At 49.2% G+C, this 23242-nt stretch overlaps 1 protein-coding gene across 1 annotated transcript; it reads right to left on the reverse strand.

Annotated features, from left to right (window-relative positions):
• Positions 1–17023: 17023 nt before the first annotated feature.
• NKX2-5 (NK2 homeobox 5) lies at positions 17024–20478 on the reverse strand. The gene is made up of 2 exons (XM_029215687.1): positions 19703–20478; positions 17024–18128 (listed from the first exon to the last, which is right to left on the reverse strand). The coding sequence occupies exons 1-2, from the start codon at positions 20031–20033 to the stop codon at positions 17488–17490; spliced, it is 972 nt and encodes a 323-aa protein (XP_029071520.1). The 5' UTR covers positions 20034–20478; the 3' UTR covers positions 17024–17487.
• Between the last annotated feature and the right edge of the window lie 2764 nt (positions 20479–23242).

Below are 23242 nucleotides of genomic sequence, written 5' to 3' on the forward strand. Positions count from 1 at the left end.
CTTAGTAAGATTTGAGAGGATACAGCCTCTGGAAAGCAAAACTAAGCAGTCATGAAAAGGAATCTGAGAATCAGGAAAATATTCCTGGGGGTGAAAATTATGATGGTCAGAAATTTAAAATGTCATGGAGGAAGTGACAGGAATTTGGATCCTACAAAATATCGAATTGAGGAATTAAAGAGAAGTGCTCCCAAAACACAGAGAAAAAGATTGAAGGAAGGACATGAATGGGAGAGAGCACAGGAAACATGGTGAAGACCCCCAGAGACCCATCATCCACCAGTTTATGTGCACTGGAAGGAGAAGCAAGCATAGAAGAAAAGTTGGAACAGAAGCAGGAATCAATGAGATAACAGAATGCTAATTCTCACCTGAAAAATACTTCACTTATCAAAGGTCAAAAAGTATGAAAAAAAAATTAGGGCAAATCAATCAGTGTCTGAATATACCCTGGTGAAGTTTTTAAATTTAAAGGATCCTGCCCATTAGCCATTGAAAAAATGTGGTTCTCAGAAAGGAGGGAAAACTAGGGTCGGTGTCAGACTGCTTCCTTAGAAAATAGTGAGCAATGTTTACAGAACATTGAAAGGAAAATATTATAGCCCAAGAATCCCATATTCAGTCAAGCAATTTTTCAAATTCAAGGGCAACATAAAGTCACTTTCAGACATGCAGGAACTCAGAAAGCATCCTCTCTGTCTGAGTTGTATATTGATATTCTGTTTGACGTTTCACAAGCTGCAGAGCTTTTATAATTAAAAACCAATTTAAGTATACCATCTACATACTCTTCCTGAAACAAAATTACACGAGATATTCCATTTTTAATTCTGTCATTTAATGAGTATATAAAATAGAGGACACAAAACTAGGAAAATATGGTGTAAAGCAAATGGCAGTCAGCAGTAAAATTGAAATTAAGTCTAAATACTTGTTGATAATGTAATCTTGGTGTTAAGTGCAAATGTCAAATGTAATTCTTGAATAATGAGAAGAAAGGACTACATAAGAGTACACTCAATTTCTTACCCTCCACGGATTAGAATCAATAAATCTGTTTCATTCTGGGCATTAATAGAGAAAAACAAGTTCGTGTGTCATGTTTGTGAATTTGATATAATGTACCTACTTAGCAAAGTGTGGATATAATGTGTAACTTCCAGATCACCAGAGAGACTGATCAGAATATTAAAAGACAGGAAAACAATTTAAATAAGTTAGATTCTCTAAAGAAAAACAGAGATTCAGATTAGGTTAAAAAACATTTGGGTCATTCTGTTTATTTTAGATCAACCCCTTATAAATAATAAACAGTATGACAGACCTAAAATCAAATGACGTGGAAAGTTGAAAACAGAGTTGGCTGACAAGGTGTATCAGACTTCTCGTACGCCTCACCTGTCTTCAGGTCACCCCAGTCACACCTCTGTGAGCTCCACCCAAATTCCTGTGGGCACAACCCGACAGAGCAGCCTCATGCCCACGCCGTGTGCCTCTCACCTCGGGTCCTGGGATTTCCCTGTTGCTGCTGAGGTGTGAGATGCTCGAGGACCACTTGGTCCCCATGCAGGCAAAGCTGGAAAAGCAGGGAGCTGATACTCTATGGAGCAAACCCTCCACCAATGAGAGACCAGAGCTGGCAAATCATTCTCTTCCCTTCTTCCCCGTGTGGTGTCCAGAGATGCAGTTGTGCTTACAACCTCTGGAAGACAATCCCACGAGGTCCATTGATCAACTGTGCTGGTTACCAGATGGTGACCAGCTTGGAAACCACCTTCCCATGACCTCACCCTCCTTCCTGACCTCACCTCCTTTGCCCCACTCCAGCTGGTCTCCTATTGCATTGCAAAGTAGTAAGCTTTGACCTCAGCTCTGCTTTCTGAGGAACCAGGCTAAAACCTGAGGGAAATGCAAGGAAAAACAACATCAATATCAGACAAAGTAGATTCAGGCAATGAAGAGTAAATGGTACAAATTCATTCATGTTGAAAAATTCTACCCATCACAATGAGGAGCAGTAGAGTGTAGTTGTTAAGTGGTAGGCTCTGGAGCCAGAACTGCTTGGGTTCAAATTCCAGCTTTGCTACTTCTCTCCTGTGTGACCATGGTCAGTTACTTAACCTCTCTGTGCACCTTCATTTGTAAATTAGGACATTAATTAAACAATATATTAGAATATTGTGTGGCACATAGGAAGCGAGGATATATGAGTATGTAACATTTATGAATCTTTGTATGCCAAAGAACAAGCCATTAAATATACAACACAAGAACTCTCAAAAATACAAGAATTTGGCAAAAATCACAATTTTCGTGAAAGACTTTAACAAAACTTTCTTGGGGGGTTGTCTAATAAAGTAGACAAAAAATATAGAGGATTTGAGTCATACAGTTAACATGCTAAGAATTAATATTACATGCTTCCAATTCAAGGAGAAGAAAAAAAACCTTTAAAGCACGTAAGAAGCAGAAATTAATAACAAAAAATTTGTAAGTTAATCAAAGTCCAAAGGAGGTTATTGGCAGCAAAAAAGACAGAGGGAATGGATGAAAAATGTACAGGCACTCCTTTTTTTCTTGCATGTGCTTTATTGTGCTTTGCTGTGTTTTTTCACAAATTGAACATTTGTGGCAGCCCTGCATTGTCAGAGGATGGTTAGCATTTTCTAGCAATAAAGTATTTTTGAATTAAGGTATGTAGTTTCCTTTAGACATAATGCTATTGCACACTTAATAGACTACAGTATAGAGTAAATACAACTTTTTTTAACATCTTTATTGGAGTATAATTGCTTTACGATGGTGTGTTAGTTTCTGCTTTATAACAAAGTGAATCAGCTATACATATACATATATCCCCATATCTCTTCCCTCTTGCGTCTCCCTCCCACCCTCCCTATCCCACCCCTCTAGGTGGTCACAAAGCACCGAGCTGACCTCCCTGTGTTACGCAGCTGCTTCCCACTAGCTATCTATTTTACCTTTGGTAGTGTATATATGATCATGCCACTCTCTCACTTTGCCCCGGCTTACCCTTCCCCCTCCCCATGTCCTCAAGTCCATTCTCTATGTCTGCATCTTTATTCCTCTCCTGCTCCTAGGTGCTTCAGAGCCTTTTTTCTTTTTTAATGCATGGGGAAACCAAAACACTCCAATGACTCACTTCATTGCCATATTCATTTTATTGCAATAGTCTAGAACTAAACCCACAATATCTCTGAGGTCTCTGTACTGTATGTATCAGTTAGCTGTTGCTGCATAACAACTATCCCTCCCCAACCCCAAGAATGGCTGTGAACAATAAACATGTATTATGCTCTTGAGTTTACTGGTCAACTGGGCAGTTTTTCTGGTCTGGGTAGGGCCTACTCATGCATATGCAGCCAGCTACATGTCATCTAGACGAGCTCTGTCAATCTTGGCTAGCCTCGCTCACGTGTTTGGGGCCCCGCTGGCTGTGGGATGGTTTGGGATGGCCTCAGCTGGATAAATGGGCTCTCTTCACAGAGTCTCTCATCCTCCAGCTGGCTACCTCTGGCTCTCTCTAATGACAGTGACAGGATTCCGACAGGGCAAGAAGATCTCCTGAGGACAAGGTCAAAACTGGCGCACTGCCACATCCACAAGATTCTAAACAAGCCGCAAAGCCAGCCCAGATTCTAGGGATAAAGAAATAGACTCTACTGCTTGATGGGAGGAGCAGCAAAGTCACATTGTAAGGGACATGGATGTGGGGAGAGGTGGATAATTGGGGCTATTTTACAATCACCCTACTACAGACATCAAGGATGTAAACACAGAACTTTGTAACCCTTAATGTGTTCACTGCTGGGGCTGAGGAGGAGGACTATGTCAAGGGTGATCCTGTAGTTCATTTGTTGGGAGGACAATTCTTTCTTTTTGTTTTATTGTGGTAAGATATACATAACATAAACTTTACCATTTTAACCATTTTTAAAGTGGACAGTTCAGAGGCATTAAGTACATCCATGTTGTTATGCTACCATCAACACCATCTTTCTCCAGAACTTTTTCATCTTCTCCAACTAAAACTCTGTATCCATCAAATACCAACTCCCCAATGACTACTACCCCCAGTCGCTGGAAACCATCATTCTATTTTCTGTCTCCATTAATTTGACTGCTCTAGGGTGCCTCATATGAGTGGAATCAGACAATATTTGTCCTTTTGTGATTGGCTTATTTGACTTAGCATGAAGTCTTCAAAGTTCATTCATGTTCTAGTATATGTCAGAATTTCCTTCCTTTTTAAGGCTGAATAATATTTCATTGTGTGTATATTCCACATTTCATTTATTCATCCATCTATCAATGGACATTTGGGTTGTTTCTACCTTTTGGCTAATGTGAATAACACTGCTATGAACATTGCACAGATATCTATCTGAGTTCCCACTTTCTCTTCTTTTGGATGTGTATCCAGATGTGGAATTGCTGATCATAAGGTTTCTCTATGATTCATTTTTTTGAGGGATTGCCATACAGTTTTCCACAAAGCCTGCATCATTTTACATCCCCACCAGCAGCGTACAAGTGTTCCAGTTTCTCTGCAGCCTCATCAACCCTTATTTTCTGTTGTTTTTTTAGATGGTAGGCATCCTAATGTGTGTGTGGTTTTGATTTGCATTTTGCTAAGGATTAATGATATTGAGCATCTTTTCATGTACTTATTGGCTTACTTGTATATCTTCTTTGGAGAAGAGTCTATTCAAGTCCTTCGCCCATTTAAAAATCCAGTTGTTTCTTTTATGTTGTTGAGTTGTAGGAGTTCTTTGTATATTCTGCGCATCGATTCCTTATTAAACATATGGTTTGCAAATATATTCTCCCGTTCTGTGGGCTGCCTTTTTACACTGTTGATGGTGCCTTTTTAAAAAAATTAATTTATTTATTCTTTTATTTTTGGTTGCGTTGGGTCTTCGTTGCTGTGCACTGGCTTTCTCTAGTTGCGGCGCGCGGAGGCTTCGTTGCGGTGCTCAGCCTTTACATTGTGGTGGCTTCTCTTGTTGCGGAGTACGGACTCTAGGTGCGTGGGCTTCAGTAGTTGTGGTGCAGGGGCTTTGCTGCTCCGCGGCATGTGGGATCTTCCCGGACTAGGGCTCAAACCCATGTCCCCTGCTATTGGCAGGCGGATTCTTAACCACTGTGCCACCAGGGAAGTCCTTGATGGTGCCCTTTGATACACAAATGTTTTTAATTTGGATGAAGTCCAATTTACCTATTTTTTTCTCTTGTTGCAACAATTCTCTCTTAACCTGTTGTTTAGGCGTCCTCTGTTAACACCACCCATTCTCTCTAGTGGTGGTGTTTCTGGAACTTATTAATTCAGAGTGGGGGCCATTCTCCAAGGGGATCTTGGTGTTGAAAACATCTGACTTCCCAGTGCCCTCTGAAGAGGGTGATGCTCCCAGGACAGCTCAGAACAAAATCCAGAGTGTTTCTAGTAAAAAGATTAGGAACATGAAAAGGAATAAGTGTCTGGGCATGGGAGCCAATTGCTGGCAAGGCCTCACCTGCTGCAGCCTCTGCCGCCCACCCCACACTTGACTCCGGACCACAGGCCCCAGAGGCTGCGGATGAAAGAGCAGAGAGGATGAATTCCGGCATCTTCATGTCAGCCCCCAGCTTGGACAGCTGTGAGGGGCAGGCCCCTTATTCCACCAGGGGAAGATGGCCCAGCCATGTGGTTGGCGGGAGTCAGGGGCATGATTAGCTTCTTCGAAAGGCAGTGCTTAAACCAGGTTCTCTGGCTTCGAATATGATTCCTGCAGGACCAAACAGTGCATTTCCTTGAGGGAAAACGCTGTCAGATTTGAAAGCCATCATTCTCAAGTGAGGCTGGGTGGCTCTCTCCCTGTCTGTAAACACTTTTAAGGAGGGGCTTGGTTTCAGTTCTAACAAGATGAAACTCCTTGAGCTTTACCCTTAAAGAAAATTTTTTTAAATTGAAGTATAGTTGATTTACAAAGTTGTGTTAGTTTCTGCTGTGCAGCAAAGTGATTCAGTTATATATGTATGTGTATACCTATTATACATATATATACATATTCTTTTTTATATTCTCTTCCATTATGGTTTATCGCAGGATTACACCTTTTAAAAAAATTAACATAGGGCTTCCCTGGTGGCGCAGTGGTTGAGAGTCCGCCTGCCGATGCAGGGGACACGGGTTCGTGCCCCGGTCCGGGAAGATCCCACATGCCGCGGAGCGGCTGGGCCCGTGAGCCATGGCCGCTGAGCCTGTGCGTCCGGAGCCTGTGCTCCGCAACGGGAGAGGCCACAGCAGTGAGAGGCCCGCGTACCGCAAAAAAATAAATAAATAAAATATAGTTGACTGACAATATTATGTTAGTTTCAGGTATTCTACATAGTGATTTGACATTTGTGAGCTTTACACTTAATGGAGACAAGGTGGCACAGGGGATTTGGGCCACAGATGCCTCCAAGTAGTTTGGCGTTGTCATCTTTTGCCTTTCATCTGTGTGTTTTCTTTTAACCAATGCAGCTGTGTTCTGTCCAGAATTCCTACTCTTTTAATAAGGGCACATACATTCTCAGCCCTGGGTTGCACCTCTAGATAACAGCCATTCGTTTGCCACGTATTTATTGGGCACCTACTGTGTGTCAGGTAGTGATGAATCAAACAGAAGTAGGAGAGTCTAGTGAATTAAAGAATGGGCTGTGGACCAGCCTGTCTGCGTGCTGAGTTCAGTCCTGGCTCTGCCCCTTGCTCCTGGTATCCTGTGCACTAAGACTCTGGGCCTTATCTGTGAAACAAAGATAAGGACGGTGTCCAGCTACAGAATTACTGTAAGGATTCAATATGATGTTGCAAGTGCATCCTGACACTTTGTAATTGCTCAGTAAGTACTGGCTGTGATTGCAAAGTCCCTGCCCTCGTGGTGTTTACAGTCTAGAAGGGAAGGCAGTACACAATGTACCTGCAAACGTGTAGCAACAGACTGTAATAAGGCTGCTAAAATAGAGGACACGGGACCACCCAGTTTAGACTGGGACTCAGAAAGTTCTTCTTTGGGAAAGCTGCATTCAGGCCGAGTCCTGTGGGAAGAGGAGGAGATACAGGTTACAAGTGAAGCGAGGAATATCATGGGCAGAAGGAAGAGATCTGTAGGAAGGAGGTGAGGAAAAGCCAACGTGGCAGGAGCCGGTGACCAGGAGTGAGTGTCAGGACTGGAGCGGTGGGCAAGACCAGTTGCCCAGGCAAGGAGTTCTGAATCCCTTACAAGCAAGGGGGACGGACCGCTCGAGGGCCTTGTGCAGGAAGTGACAGCATCCGATTTCTGGTCTTTGATAGATCACTCTGGCTGCCGAGTGGAGAACAGACTGTAGGGAAGTACATTTGTTTTCTATTACCATAAACTTAGGGGCTTAAAACAGTACAAATTTATTATCCCACAGTAACGGAGTCGGATGTCCTAAAATCGAGGTGTTGGCAGAGCTGCATTCCTTCTGGGAACTCCAGGGAGAATCTGTTCCTTACTTTTTCTAGTTTCTAGAGGTTGCCTGCATTCGTTGGCTCCTGGCTGCATCACTGCAACCTCTGCTACTATCGTCACATCTCCTCTGACTCTCGCTGTCTGGCTTCTTATAAGGACCCTCGTGATTACATGGGGCCCATCCAGAGAATCCAGGATACCCTCCCCATCTCAAGACCTTTAACTTAATCACATCTGCAAGGGTTTTTGCTTTTTGTTGTCGTTGTTTTGTTGTTTTTTGTTTTTGTTTTTGCACATTCACAGGTTCTGGGGATTAGGACGCGAGCATCGTTGGGGGCCATTATTCTGTTTAACACAGGGAACAAGAATGAAAAGGAGGAGACCAGCTGGAGGCCACTGTGGCCACCCAGGTGAGACATATGGTAGCCTGGACCAAGCTGGGAGCAGTGGAAGTGTAGCGAAGTCTGGGGAATTAGATGAGATTTACTGGTTGCCCTGACAGAGGAAGAATGACAGACGGAACAATATTCTGGCTCCTAAAGCTTTTCATCTGGAAGTGACACGTTAATATTGCTTCTGCTCACAAGTCACATGGCCACGCTAACTTTAAGGTAGTGGGGAAATGCAGTCACGTTCTGTGTCCCACAGGAGGACAAATAGAGTGAGTGAACTGCCCTCATGGCTGCCCACCTGCCGCCATCTACGGGCCGTGGAAGGAAGCATCCCCAGCTGGCTTCTCATTACTCTTGAACTACATTCCCACCTCCTGCAATGGCCTTCTATTAGTTAACTGCATCCACAATAATGCTGTGAAACAACCCTGCCCACCAATGCAGTAGCTTGAAAACATCAGCTTTTCTCGTTCACACATCTTTGGGTTGGCTGGAGTTTGGCAGAAGTTGGGGGCTTGGCCCATAGGTCACGTCCAGGTGTCTCTCGTCCTCCTTGGACCAGTGGGCTGGCAGAGCAGTTTCTTCCCATGGCGATGGCAGAAACACAAGAGAGCAAAGCACATGTCAAGCCTCTGCCTGTGTCATATCTGCTAACATCTATTCATCAAAGCAACTCCCATGGGCAAGTCCAAAGTCAAGCGTCAGAGAAGTTTGGGTATGGGTGGAAATACTATACAGGGGCGTGGAGACTTATAACCGATAAATCAATCTGTCCCATGCCTATGAAGCTGACCTCTCCGACCCCACATCATATTCCTCCACCCGCGCACTTAACCACCCAAGTGCTCACTAAGCTCTGACCACACTTGTTGTTTCTTGAACATGCCAAGGTCATTCCTACCTCAGGGCCTTTGCACAAGCTGCTCCCTCTGCCTTGAACTCTCTTCACCAGATCTTCCCACGGCTGCTGCATCTAAACATTCAAAACTTAAACATTGCCTTCAGTGTGTGGCTTTGCCAGACCACAAAGTCTAAAACACCTCTTCCCCCTCCCCCTCAGCTACCCCCCCAGCCCCCTCTGTCATATCACCCAGCTGAATTTTCTTCTCAGTACTGATAACAATCTCAAATGGTCTTATGTATGTATTTATCTGTTTATTGTCTGTCCCCCACCAGAACTGAAACTCATGATGGCAGAGATCTTACTCTCTGGTGGGTTCCCAGTGCCTTGCACATTATTTAATAAGTATGTATTGAATGAATTTCACGGCTGCCAGGGAGGAGCAGAGGAGGGGGGTTTGAGAAGGTGGTGAGTAATTGCAAACAGGCATATTTTAAAATTCTGTTTCCAGAAGTGCATTTCTTTATCTTGAAAATCAAAATAAATAAATCTGTTCATTCAGGCAGTGCACATTTATTACATGCCTGCTATGATCAGCCTCTGTGCAGGGTGAGCACACAAACACTGTCTTTCCCACATGGAGCCCACAGTTTACCAGTGGAGAGAGAATTACAACAGGACTTACAAATGCCATGACTGTTACAGAAAAGAAGTACAGGAGATGATGCATCTATGGGGTGTACTGCTTCCCACCTGCAGGCTTTATTCATTCACTTATTCAATCATTCATTTGTCAGATGAGAGCACCTACTATGTAGCATGTTCTTTGTTAAGCACTGTGGGCATAGAGATGAATCAGATACAACAGTGATTACCAAGTTATAAAGTTAATTCTCTAACAGTGGGGGATGCACTCAGAAAGGGGGGGCCATATGACATGGATCTTGATGGATGAGTAAGAGTTCACCAGATAGAAAGGAGGAACTTCAAATACAAGACTATAAGAGAAAGTTCTGTCCTAAGACAAAACAGGGGATGATCATTTTCTAAAGAAAACTCATGCCAGAAAAAAAGGCTATTTAAAATAGAGTACAAAATGTGAAAACAAAACATAGAAAAAAAAAAAGGAAAAATTAGTTTGGGACTTTGTCTTGAAGAAAATGAAATGAAAAATTAGGAAAATAAATTCATCTTATAGTCAATAAATATAGTTGTATCTACAGTTGTTTTAATTCTTTTTTTTAATTGAAATATATTTGATTTACAATGTTGTGTTAGTTTCAGGCGTACAGCAAAGTGATTGTTATACATATATCCATTCTTTTTCAGATTCATTTCCACTAGTTTATTACAAGGTCTTGAATATAGTTCCCTGTGCTACACAGTAGGTCCTTGTTGTTTATCTATTTTATATATAGTAGTGTGTATATGTTAATTCCCAATGCCTAATTTATTTCTCCCTTCCTGCCCCCCAGCTATCCCTTTTGGTGACCATAAGTTTGTTTTCTGTGTCTGTGAGCCTATTTCTGTTTTGTAAATAAGTTTATTTGCATCATTCTTTTAGATTCCACATATAAGTGATATCATATGGTATTTGTCTTTCTCTGTCTGACTTAACTCACTTCGTATGATAATCTCTAGACCCATCCATGTTGCTGCAAATGGCATTATTTCATTCTTTTTTATGGCTGAATAATATTCCATTTTATATATATATATTTATATATTTAGGATCCTAAATATATATATTTAGGATGCTTCCAAGTCTTGGCTATTGTAAATAGTGGTGCTACAAACATTGGGGTGCATGTATCTTTTCGACTTAGAGTTTTTGTCTTTTCTGGATATATGCCCAGGAGTGGGATTGTAGGATCACATGGCAACTTTATTTTTAGTTTTCTGAGGAACCTGTATACTGTTCTCCATAGTGGCTGCACCAATTTCCATTCCCACCAACGGTGTAGGAGGGATCCCTTTTCTCCACAGGGGGTGCAATTTTAAATAGGAGCCTCATGATAAGGTGACATTTGAGTAAAGACTTGAAACAGATGAAGCATCAGCCAGGCAGATATCTGGGGGAGGTCATTGCAAGAAAAGGGAACAGCCAGTGCAAAGGCCCTGAGGCAGGAATGTGCCAGGATTGTGTGACAAACCTCCCCTAAGAAGCTGAGGACAAAGGAAACTTCTTTGGGGTGAGTGGCAGAGTTAATGTGAGACAGAGCAGCGAAATTTCTGTAGGCTGGAGTTTGGGTGGGGTAGGGTTAGTTGGGGTGTGCTGGAAAGAAGAGGGTTTGGTCTTAGAATTCAGCTTGGCTGCTTCTTAAGTGTGGAACAGGGTAAATAACAAAAACCTTTTAAGCCTCCTGTGGACAGAGGGCCAGATGGAAAGCTTGGCACCCTGTAAACCCCTGTGGAGGTTGGTTCGCCCCTACTCACCTTCCTGTGGGGCTCCACAGGGGAGCTTAGGATCTGGGAAGAACAGATAGACTGTCTCTGAAGAGTGCCCCCAAATTCATCTTCTCTCCTATGCAGTGCTGGCAGGTACTGGGCTGCATAAGCCACAGGGGTGGTTTTGTGGTCTGGGCCAAGACAAGTGTGTCCCAGAGTACCTCTCCTAACCTCCCTCCCGTCCTCTTTCCCTCCCTCTGCCCCCCTCTGCCCTCCCAGGGTCCCCAGGCTGCTTGGTTTGTGCTGTAGCCACTGGATCCCAGCAAACACACAGAGACGCTGAGATGGACAAGCAGGGCCTGGAGAGGGGAAATCTGACTCCAGTTTCTCCCAGGCCATCAGGAGAGGAGCCTGAAGGAACTGGGGCCTCTGGGAAAGATGCAGTTCTCCAACTTGCCACATGATGAGGATCACCTGTTTACAAATGCGGTTTTTATAGGTGATGTCCCCAGGGAGGCCAATTCAAGGGAGCTGGGGCAGGCAGGGGGTTGGGCTTGTCCCAGCCTCCAGCAGTTTATGTCTTCAGGCAAGTTTGGGAACTGCTGAGAGTGGTTCAAAGAGCCAGGGCTTGGGCTTCCCTGGTGGCACAGTGGTTAAGAACCCACCTGCCAATGCAGGGAACACAGGTTCGAGCCCTGGTCTGGGAAGATCCCACATGCCGCAGAGCAACTAAGCCCGTGTGCCACAACTTCTGAGCCTGCGCTCTAGAGCCCGCGAGCCACAACTACTGAGTCCATGTGCCACAACAACTGAAACCCATGCTCCTAGAGCCCATGCTCCACAGCAAGGGAAGCCACCGCAATGAGAAGCCTACGCACCGCAACGAAGAGTAGCCCCCGCTTGCCACAACTAGAGAAAGCCCACGCTCAGCACAAGACCCAATGCAACCAAAAATAAATAATAAATAAATAAATATTTTTTTAAAAAAAGGAGCCAGGGCTTCTAGTGAAGCCATCTAGATTCCCATCTAGGATTCCCCGGGCCACACTACCAGAGTGACCTTTGGTAGTCAATGTCCTTAACTCCTTTGGGTTTCAGTTTCCTCCTTGGGAAGTGACAGAATGAGATTTGCAGGTTCAGCACTTAGCCTTGTGCCTGGCACAGAGGAAGCAAGAACAGATATTAGGCAATCATCCCCACTGTTATCTTCGGCAGCTGTGGGTTGGGGCAGGGTGGGTGGTGGCTCTGGGTGACCGGCCTACCAGGCCTGCTCACTTCCTACCTGCCTCTGCAGTAAGCTCTCCTGAGAAGCAGCAGAGTGGTGCAAGGGGGACAGATGGGCCCCCTGGAATCCCAGCTGCCCTGATCTGGGGTGGGCCACTTCTACATGCCTCAGTCTCCTCTTCTGCCCTCAGTGAGAAATAATCGTGCTTACCTCATATGCTTTATATGTCTAGCACCTAGAAATCTTTGAAGAACTGTTAGCTAATATTATTACTGTACCCTTTAATCAATTGACAGACATTTTTTAAACATCTTTATCGGAGTATAATTGCTTTACAGTGGTGTGTTAGTTTCTGCTTTATAACAAAGTGAATCAGCTATACGTATACATACATCCCCGTATCTCCTCACTCCTGCGTCTCCCTCCCTCCCACCCTCCCTATCCCATCCCTCGAGGTGGTCACAAAGCACGAGCTGATCTCCCTGTGCTATGCGGCTGCTTCCCACTAGCTATCTATTTTACATTTGGTAGTGTGTATGTGTCCATGCCTCTCTCTCACTTCGTCCCAGCTTACCCTTCCTCCTCCCCGTGTCCTCAAGTCCATTCTCTACTTCTGCATCTTCGTTGCTGTCCTGCCCCTAAGTTCATCAAAACCATTTTCTATTTATTGATTTATAGATTCCGTATATATGTGTTAGCATACAGTATTTGTTTTTCTCTTTCTGACTGACTTCACTCTGTATGACAGACTCTAGGTCCGTCCACCTCGCTACAAATAACTCAATTTCGTTTCTTTTTATGGCTGAGTAATATTCCGTTGTATATATGTGCCACATCTTCTTTATCCATTCGTCTGTTGATGGACATCTGTAGCTTCCCTGTCTTGGCTATTGTAAATAGAGCTGCAATGAACATTTTGGTACATGACTCTTTTTGAATTATGGTTTTCTCAGGGTATATGCCCAGTAGTGGGATTGCTGACAGACATTTCTGTGCCTCCTCTTTGAACCGGGCATGAGATGTTACCTTGCTCTTGGGCTCCGGAATCAGACTGCCTGGGTTTGAAACCAAGCTCTGGCATTAATGAGCTGTGTGACCTTGGGCAAGCTACTCCTCCTCTTTGGGCCTAAGATTCATTCTTCATCTATTTCCTCAGCAGAACTCAGAGGTGTAAAATAGGATTAGATGGGTTTATTGTATTTTTTGGGTCTTCGTTGCTACTCGTGGGCTTGCTCTAGTTGCGACGAGCGGGGGCTACTCTTTGTTGCGGTGCGCTCTCATTGCGGTGGCTTTTCTTATTGCAGAGCAGGGGCTGTAGGTGCGTGGACTTCAGTAGTTGTGGCCCAGAGGCTTACTTGCTCTGCGGCATGTGGGATTTTCCTGGACCAGGGATCCAACCCGTGTCCCCTGCATTGACAGGCAGAGTCTTAACCACTGCACCACCAGGGAAGTCCCGGGTTTATTGTGAAGAGCTAGGACAGTGCTCGTACCGCAGTAAGCTCCATGAGTTACAAATGAAATCTAAGCCACTGGCCCCTTTTTCCAGGAGCCCAGTCTAGCAGGGAGGTCATCAAGACCCGGAGCTGCCGGGCTGTTGGCTCCCGCAGTGGAGCGCCTGCGGCCTGAGCCGGGAATACCTCCCAGAGGAAGCGAGGGGCAGGCCCACGAAGGGCGTGCCTGCCAAGGAGCAGCCAGGGTTCCCGGCCGCTGTCAAGTCGTAAAGTTCCAGGGAACCCTGCGTGCTCTGAGCGTTCGTTTAAATACAGGTATTGAAATACGCCACATGACATCGATTTAATGGGGAATCTATACAAAATAAAACGGGAGCTATTATGATTTGGCCAAACCTGTGTCTGTTCGCTGGGAATAACGCTAGGAAGCAAGAGGACTTCTGGGCAAGAGCTCGGCGGAAAGGGGAGAGGCGTGGTGGCCCAGCCTCTGTGCTGGGGACCCTCAGCCTGGGCTCTCGCCCGCCGGCTGGTGCAGGGCGGCGCTGGGCTTGAGGGAAGCACTCCACCTCAGCCTGCGGAGCCAGCTTCTTTCTTTTTAATGTCACGGTTTATCATCTCATTAATTTTTAACGGCGGTGGGTGGCTGATTATTTTTAAAAAATTATTGAGTATAACTATTTCCCTAGGTGCGTCCCTGGCACTCCGGGCATGCAGAGTCCGCCTGTACCGCGCTAATCTCCGCGGGCTTTGCCACCTCGGAGGTCCCCAGCATTTCTCACTTTTCTGTCCTGGTTGAATATTCTCACTCTGCACGCTTCGTTTATAGAATACTTGGAAAACAAAACAAATACTGCCGATTTGATTTGCGAAGGGGTCGCTATGGGAAGGCGGGCGTCATTAGTTTAAGATAGTAATGACCCTTAGACCCTCATCCCCCTGGCTCCCGGACCCAACACCCTCGTCTGGCGAGAGCCGTGTGCCGCTTCCCAGGGCTCTGCGCACTACAGTTTACTCCATAATGAGCCTGGATACCGAGGCTGAGATCCTCACCCCACTGGTGAGAACGTAGGCTCGCTCGGGGCAGGGAGCAGCGTCCCGCTGCATCTTGAAGAGCGACGTGAACGGGCTCTCGGTTCTTAAACACGCCCACGCCCATCCCCGCCCTTCAGTATCTGCCCGGTGGGTTTCCCAGTTCCGCGCTTAGGGATGACCTTGACCATTACCTTAACCTTTGGTCCTCAGCTTCCTGGCTTGCAAATTAAGATGGATTAGATTAGAGAACCCCGGTAAGCATTTAGCCCGGAGTCCTGGCTTTCAGTGAGCCCAAAGCCAGCCAGCCATTGTTATCCATTTGTGAGAGACCTTGGGGTCACTCAGCTGGTCCCTGAAGGATGATAAAGAGGGAGACAGAGGCATCATAGAAAAACCGTAGCAGTATAACGTTGTGAAAAAAAATTTTTTTCTCTCTAATGTTACCGTAGACGAGTGTAAGATGAGAAAGGCCCACGGACATGCAGGACCCCGGGGTGGGGGGCGGCTGGACACTAATTAAGGGTGAGAATGTGGATGAGCTCCAGGTCGAAGGATTCCCTGGTTGTGTGAGTTAGGCCGCCTGCTGGGGCTGCCTGGTAGGAAAGGGCTGTCTGAATTAAGAGCTGGTCTGGTGGTCTGGCACAGCCTCCGGGTGCCCTTCCATGAGATGGGACCGCGGTGTGCATCTCGGAGTAGGGTCGTGGGCTCAGGAGGTGGTGTGCAAGTGCTGAGCTGAGCACTTCCCCTCCCCGCAGTCCTCGGCTTGGACTTTACAGCAGAGAGATTCAAGTCCGAGGGCCCCGAGCCAAGCTCTGAGGCAGCCTTTCCCAGTTCCTTACAGAGCACAGCCCGTAACCCTGCAATGGTCGATTGCATACACCCCAGCATCCCTGAATCGCAAGCTGCGTCCAGCTCAGCTCTTAGCACTTAGAATCTCCTGGCATCTTCCCCTATCCCCAAAGGCAGTGGGGTGAGCCTGAGGAATAGAGGACGGTACAGGCACTGGCAGAGCTGCCTGGTCCCTGGCTCGACAGAAGGATGGCCCCAGGCCCGGCTTGGGGACTCTTCCCCAGCCTAAGAGGCGCACTGAATTAGGATATGCCGGGAGCAATGTTTTGTCTTCCACCAAGAGCTCTGGGACCAGGCAGCCAGGCCTGTACTTTCCAGGCAAAATTCAGAAAAACCCACATTCCACAGGAACACAAAGTCCCTGACTCCCTCCCTTTTTCCTCCCTTTCAAAGAATTGAATTAGCTCCTCTTGACTTTGGAGGCTGGCGGTAGATGAGCCGGAGGTAGAGGAGCTTGGAAGTCAGGTCCGAGCCCCTGAGGACTGGTGGGACCTGAGTATTTTTGTTATTTTTATTTTACTGATGAAAAAACAGGGGAAGGCAGCAAGAAACTCCCACAGTGAGCAGGTTTTTAGCTGGATTTCCCTGAGCCTCAGTTTTCTCATCTGTAAAATCTATACAACAGCATTCGTTGGTGAGGACTAGTGCAAAATTCGTTAAATGCTGAGAGGTGGCCAAATGGGGGAGAAGGGTTCCCTGACTACGTGAATTCATGGGGGCCTAGCCACAGAAGGAGGTGAGCACGGTCCGCCAGAGGCCTCTTTGTGGTCCAGGCTCTGCACTCTGCCCAGCCAAGAAACTGGTGAGACCGGGCCACGGCGTTGGGCTGGGGAGTTCTGAGGAGCTTGACAAAGGTTTTGGTTCTGGGCTTTTCCATCTATAAAATGGGCTGCAGCATTCTTCTAAGCAGGATGAGTTCTGGTGCCTTCCAATCGCATAGGGCCTAGGTGCCTTTGCCCTCCATGTAATGTCCAGTACCCGGAACAGTGCCTGGTACATAGTAGGGTTAAGGAGGTGAGGTTGAGACCTCTGGGCCAGTGTCCTCAGTCTCTGAAGTGAGACCCAGAAGCAAACCTCATTTCTACCAGTGCTGGCTGTTTGCTCACAGGCAAGTCATTAAACCTCTCCAGGCCTCAGTCTGCTAAACTTTAAAATAGGACCTCCCTTTGTCGGATTATTGAAGGTTACATGAGCAATCCCAGAAAGCACCTAACATGGGACCCAGCACAGGTGAGTCTTTATTCATCATTATTATCAATTTGCTCAGTGAATACCCATCCCTACAACTCAAGGCCGGCTGCCTCTGCCCTCCAAAATTCAGTTTCTGAAGCGCCGCAAGCTGAATGAAGCACACAGGGGGATCAGCGCACTCTCTTTAATGGGAAGGAGATTCTCATTTCTTACAGAAACAGGTAAAAACATAAATACCGGGGGTGGGGGCAGTGGCAAGGCATCAAGGGCCTGGGCGCCCGGCCCAGGTTCGAGGAAAGGCGGCCGGATGTTAGGCCTGCCGCGCCCGGGCTCCCAGTCCCAACTGGCCGGTGTTCGGCAGACTGGGGATGCCCGTGGGCTCTCGGAGGGCACTCCCGGGGCGACGGCTAAGGCACCAGGCTGCGGGATCACTCACTGCAAGCTCCGTAAACCCGACCACAAACTCTCCCTCGCGTGGGGACAAAGGCGCACGGGGCAGGTAAAGCTCCGAGGCCTCCGTGGGAGTGAATGTGACATCCGAGGGACGCAGGATCGTGTCGGGAGCCCTCCCTCTCCTCGAGAGTCAGTGCCCTTCTTTAGAGGTGGGATCGGTCGGGGGCGTCCCACACCGGTCCCTTTCCTACCAGGCTCGGATACCGTGCAGCGTGGACACTCCTGAGTTGCCCTGCGGAATCCCGGGGCTCTGCACGGCGTTCAAGTCCCCGACGCCGAAGTTCACGAAGTTGTTGTTGGCGGCCGCCGTAGCCGACTGCGCCGGTGGCGGCCCGGCGGGGTAAGCAGCGGTGCAGCTGTAGCCAGGGCTGCAGGCCGCGCCACCGTAACCCGGGTAGGCGGGGTAGGCGTTATAGCCGTAGGCGTTGAGGCCCACGCCATAGGCTGGCGCGTAGGGCGCCGAGTCCCCGAGGCAAGGCTTGCCATCGCGCACCAACACTGGCACCGCGATCCTGCGCGCTGGCGGCGGCGGTGGCGGGGGCAGCCCCACCAGCTCCAGAGTCTGGTCCTGCCGTTGCCGCTTGCACTTGTAGCGCCGGTTCTGGAACCAGATCTTGACCTGCGTAGACGTCAGCTTCAGCACGCTGGCCAGCTGGTCGCGCTCCGGAGCCGACAGGTACCTCTGCTGCTTGAAGCGCCGCTCCAGCTCGTAGACCTGCGCCTGCGAGAAGAGCACGCGCGGCTTCCTCCGCCGTCGCGCCCGGGGTCGCTCGGCGCTGTCCGCCTCAGGCTTCTCCAGCTCCACCGCCTTCTGCAGCGCGCACAGCTCTGAGGGGGAACAGAGTGGCAGAGAGACGCTGGGTCACAGCGACCCGACCCCCCGAGCTCCCGCCGGCTGATGAGCCCCCAGTGGGTGCCACCCCATCCTGCCTGGAGCCCCCAGCTTGACTACGGGTCACTCTGCCGGCTGCACTGGGAGCTGCGACTGCTCGGCTTCCGCTCGACAGTCAACATTTGTTGACTGCCTACTATGTGCCGGGCACGGCTCTAGGCACAGGAGGACAAAACAAGACAGGTCCCTGCCCTCGGGTTGGTTCACATTCTGGTGAAAGAGATGGACAGTGACTTAACGACTTCAGGTTGCAAAGAAAATAAAGCCAAGTGATGCGCTGGGGTGAATTAGATTAGGACTACTTTGGTTTGAGAGGTTAAATGAAGGAGACCTAGGCCTCACACCAGGGTCGGTGGCACTATCTCAAAATTACGGGAACCGAAGAAACAGAAGGCCAAGAGGTGTTGGTTTGGTGATCTATCAAAGGCTCCCGTGCAACTGCTGCGGAGATTTTGCCGCGCCCAAAAAGCAGCGGGTGGGCAGGCGGCCCTGGATTCCAATTGAATTTGAATCGGTAGCGACCAATTCAAGCTGCCGTGCCCTCCGGCAGCTGTTCCTGAGGCCTCCCCTCTGCAACTAGACAAACTTTTGTAGGATCACAGAAAGCCCCTCTGGGCTCTCGGCGGCCCTTCAGCCAGTGCCCCTGGCCTCCCCAGGTTCTTGCGGACCCCGCGTTGGGCCACCGTCTCCCCGACGCGCCCTTTCCACCGGCGGGCAAGCCTCCCCCTGGACCTCGGGATGCGCGCGGCGATCCGGCCGACTTCCCCAGTCATCTTCTCCATTGCCCCACGCCTTTCGTCGCGCGGCATTTTCTAACTTTTTCCAGGAGAGAACCTCTCGGCCCTGGCCGCGTGGGAAAATTGTTATGGAAAAATAAAGCTGCTAAGTCAGATTCTTGAGAGTCCGGAGTATCCCATTTTAAATTCAAGATCCTTGTTCTCAAACATTCCACTCTCAGGGCACAAAGGAGGAAAGGCCCCAGCCACCCCGGGTAACGGGTGGGCTATAGAAGGTCCTGGACCTGCTCCAATTGTGCGCAAAAGTATGTCTGGCGTGCAGCATTTTGATTTCTGTTTAGTGGTTTTCGTCAGATCCTCAAAAAGACCCTCAAGAGATTAAAAAAAAAACCGATATAGACTCTCTCTCTCTCCCTCTGTTCTGTCTACCACAAACGGATCGCTCAACTTCAACTTCATAACAAATCCAGGAGCAGGGCTGCCGCCGCCTGGGGCTTTGTTAGGCCGCAAGAAAGTATATATATATTTCTCTCCGGTCTCTTGTTTCTGATCGTCACGATCCAGCATTTCCTCTAAACCTCCGACTGGAAGCGTGGGGCGGGGGTGGGGGGAGACCCTGGCGACAACCTCGCTTCTCACATTCGGAGCCCCCTTTGCTCGACCATCCGCCCAGGCACTCGCCTCTCCTCTACCCAAGCCAGAGTTTCTTGGCCGCGAGGTTTGGGGACGAAAGCAACCCCAGAGGGGAGAAGGAGCCTGTGTTTCTTCCTCACCTTTCTTATCGGCTCGAGGGTCCTTGGCAGGGTCGGAGTCGCCATAGGCACGCGGATAGAAGGCGGGGGCGGCTGAGAAGGCAGGCAAGCACTTGGCGGGCGAGGGCGCGGGGCCCAGCTCGGCGCGCAGCTCGGGGAGGCCGGGCGCTGCGGCCTCCGGCCCCGCGTAGGCCTCGGGCTTGAAGGCGGCCAGCATGCAGGAGGTGGGCGCCAGGGTGGCCTCCAGGCGCGCGGAGAGCTCCCCGGCGGCCAGGCTGCGCTGCTGCTGCTCCAGATTCAGGATGTCTTTGACCGAGAACGGCGTGGGCGTGAGCGCGGGGCTGGGGAACATGGTGGCAGCGCGCGTCTCACAGCGCCAGGTGGGCGGCAGAGAGCAGCGCTGCCCACGGCCCCCGGCAGCCTCCCTGCATGGTGCCCGCCGCGCGCCCGCGCACCCGCCTTCCAGCTCGGGATGTGGCCGGGCGGCAGGTAGTGCGGGGCGCAAGGGGCAGGAGAGGCGGGACCAGGCCGGAGGAGGGGGGCTCAGCCTGCCATTGGGCCGGGGGCCTCGTTGACAGGAGCGATGAGCACTTTCGGGTCACCTAATATAGTCATACGGCTCAAAAAAAAAAAAAAAAAATCCCGCTCTGCTTTTTAAAGGGCCCGCAACGCGTTCGGAAGACTCCTTTCGCTCCTGCAGCCTGAGATTTGTCCAAAACATTAGCCTGAAAATCCTACCAGCACAGGAAAGGACCCGATTATTCTCCGAATCCGCCCTTTAGGCCGGGTTGGGTGGATCTGGGATTTGAAGAAATGTTCCTCAGCACCTGAAACAGAATAGGGAAGGATCTGGGATTGGGTGAGGGCTGGGGGGACTGAGTTATTTCCAGAAGTTGGAAAGGCTTTATTTATTACTAACGGTATGGTGTGTCCGACTTGGAAGAATCTGAATAAGAAGAGAAGCATTGGGGAAAGGGTTTGCTCTGGGGCGATGGCAGGAGGGGGCCATTCTGGACAATTTTGGGATTCTGTGTAGTACTCCCTTTGCCAGGAGGCCAGGCTCTGGGGGCTCCTGGGTGAGTCAAGCTGAAAAGCAAGGTGGGTGGTTGTAGGACGGAGGGGCACCGCCTGCAGTAGTGTAAGTGTACAAACACAACTCCAGGGGGCACCAGTCACTGCCAGTCTCTTCCCTGAGAGATGACCCTCCCCTTAATAATGAAACAAATCCAGAATCCCGGCAGAGAAACTCAGCTTCCCAGAAGGGAGCTGTCTTCTAGGGCATCCTAGCTCCCAGTGGCCTTTTCTCCTATTCTTGAGGGCCCGTCATTCTGACCTCCCTCTTTCCCCTGCCCTCCCTGCCTAGCAGCGAGTCCTCTAGGCCTTTGTCAGCACAAGGGACTCAGGTCCCAGCTCAGGTTTAGGTCTCAGGCAGGCGGGGCTCCTCTGAACTCAACGTGGCCAAGATTTCTCTGGGCCGGCTCCGAGTGGGGCGCCGCGGCGGCGGCCGGGCCAGGCGCATGGGGGGTGGGGGCCAGGGTGTTAATTTTTAGCCCAGGGTCAGTAAAGTAGGGATCTTCTGTCAGAGAAACAAGTAAGTGTTTCCCGGGAGCAAGCTACCCGGTCAGATCCTGCGCTAGCCCACCTCATCCTTCTGGGTCCCTTGGGAGATCTGATGAAAGCTTGGGGGGCCTTCCCCTCACCCCCAGAAAACTGCAGAGAGGCGCTCTACTTTGTGTACAATTTCAGGGAGGATTTGGGCAGACAGAATGGCCCCAGGTTATGGTCTCCGCCTTATCCTATCTCTAGCGATGGCGAGGCTTGTCAGGGGAAAAACGTCGACTTCCCACCACCCTAACTTCCGCGGGGAAGTCCGGGTGGAGCGCGCCGACTTTCTGAGAATGGAGACTTGTAGGGCTCGGCTCCTTGCGGAGGGCGAGTTGGGGACCAGGGAAGAAGCGTTTGAACCAGAAGAAAGGCACACAGGGCCAAAGGCAACCTAAGGACAGGGCTCAGGGCCTTAGATTCCAGAATGCGCCCTCAAGGCGCCCAGGAAATGCATGAAGCAGGTCCAGAACGTGAATCTTAGGGTGCTCAAGCCTGACGGTGAACCGTCGGTTAGGGCCACCGGGAAGGGCGCCAGTGAAGTCAAGCGTAGGCCTAATGTTGGAACTGTGCCAACGCCACATCAAATCCACACTCCCGGGACCTGTGGCCTCCGGGCTAGGGCGAAGGAGAGCGGAGCCCCGCGCGGCGGTCGCGGAGGCTCGGAGCACTCCGACCCGGCTTCCAGGCGCCAGCCGTCGCTACCAGGCCCCCACCACCGCGGCGGAATCTCGCTTTAAGTCTTCGAGCTGGGGATCACGGCCGGTTCTGGGACTGTTAGCTTGGTCTGCGTAGAGATTCCTTTTTTCAAATGTGGGGAGTTCGCAAGCCCCAGGAACCCTCCGCACCCGCCCACTTCCCAACCTCCCAACCCGAGTTCTCCCTCGACGGATCTGCAGATCAGTGGCCTCTCTTCGGCTGTACCTCGCCACGGCTTTTGGCCAATGTTACAGTAATTGCCTTCAACTAACCTAGCTTGGGGGCCCGCCTCGCCTTTCAAGAATGTTTTTGGGGAATGGGAGAGGATGCCTATCGCCGAGGCGGTGACGTCTGGCAAACGAGCCACATCCGATTCAATTAAACGTCTCGCTGAAAAGAGCTCGGAGCGAGGGTCCTGGGAGCGCTGTTAAGTGAATGGGCTGGCCGGGCGGCTCGCGATGACAGTTTGAAAGATTAGTGTGAGCCGACGCCTGAAATATTACCGTTTAATGGGGGACATTGAGGCTGCATCCGGGATCTCTGTTTTTAGTGTGTGTGTGTGTGTGTGTGTGTGTGTGTGTGTGTGTGTGTTGTAAGAGAGTTCTGGAGGAAGAGAAAAATTCAGCATTTCCTCTGCAAATCAAGGCGGTGAAGATTTATCACTTATTTTTGGGTATGGGGGCTCCTAGGGCTGACAGATTTGTGGGTCAGGTGTCATGAAAAGGGGAGGAAAGAAAACCCTCCATATTTGGACAAAATCAATAAGTTTTCAACCGCCCACACCCTCTGTGAATCCGGTAATAATTTCTCTTGGGTCTAAAACAGGCCTTAGCGTTGCCAAAAAGAGGAAAACGGGGCAAAACCGGATAAATACGAGTAAAATCAAAATTGGGGTGACCCATGTTGGTCTCTGCAGAGAAATGTCCAAGAGCAATTTCTAATTTTCTTTGAAGTCCTCACAATTTCTGAGTCAGTAAAAACATTTTTGTTTTCTTTAAGCGAAGTTGCAATGGTTGGGGGTAGGGAGGGAGGAAACTTGATTCTCCAGCCCCACCAGGGATGCATCTTCCTTCCCAAGGGCGACTGACCTAACCTGGCCGCCTCTCTAAGCCGCACTTTGGCCAAACTAGCAGGACAAACAAACAACCTTCAGTCCAGAGAAAGGCAGAGAGAGGGAGAAAGACAAAAGGAGCAGAGAGGAGAGATCGAAAATCTATTTCCTTGCCTTTTAAAGAGTCGGTGCTTTAAGATGAGCCAGAT

Source organism: Monodon monoceros, unplaced genomic scaffold (genome assembly GCF_005190385.1).
Source record: "Monodon monoceros isolate NGI ecotype Baffin Bay Population unplaced genomic scaffold, NGI_Narwhal_1 Super_Scaffold_12, whole genome shotgun sequence".
In the NCBI taxonomy this organism is placed as follows: Eukaryota; Metazoa; Chordata; class Mammalia; order Artiodactyla; family Monodontidae; genus Monodon; species Monodon monoceros.

Excerpts from the sequence above, each read along its gene's own strand:
- NKX2-5 (XM_029215687.1), bottom strand. The coding sequence starts at position 20,033 with ATGTTCCCCAGCCCCGCGCTCACGCCCACGCCGTTCTCGGTCAAAGAC. Across the intron at positions 18,129-19,702 it reads CCCTCGAGCCGATAAGAAAG|AGCTGTGCGCGCTGCAGAAG; the intron begins GTGAGGAAGAAA and ends GTTCCCCCTCAG.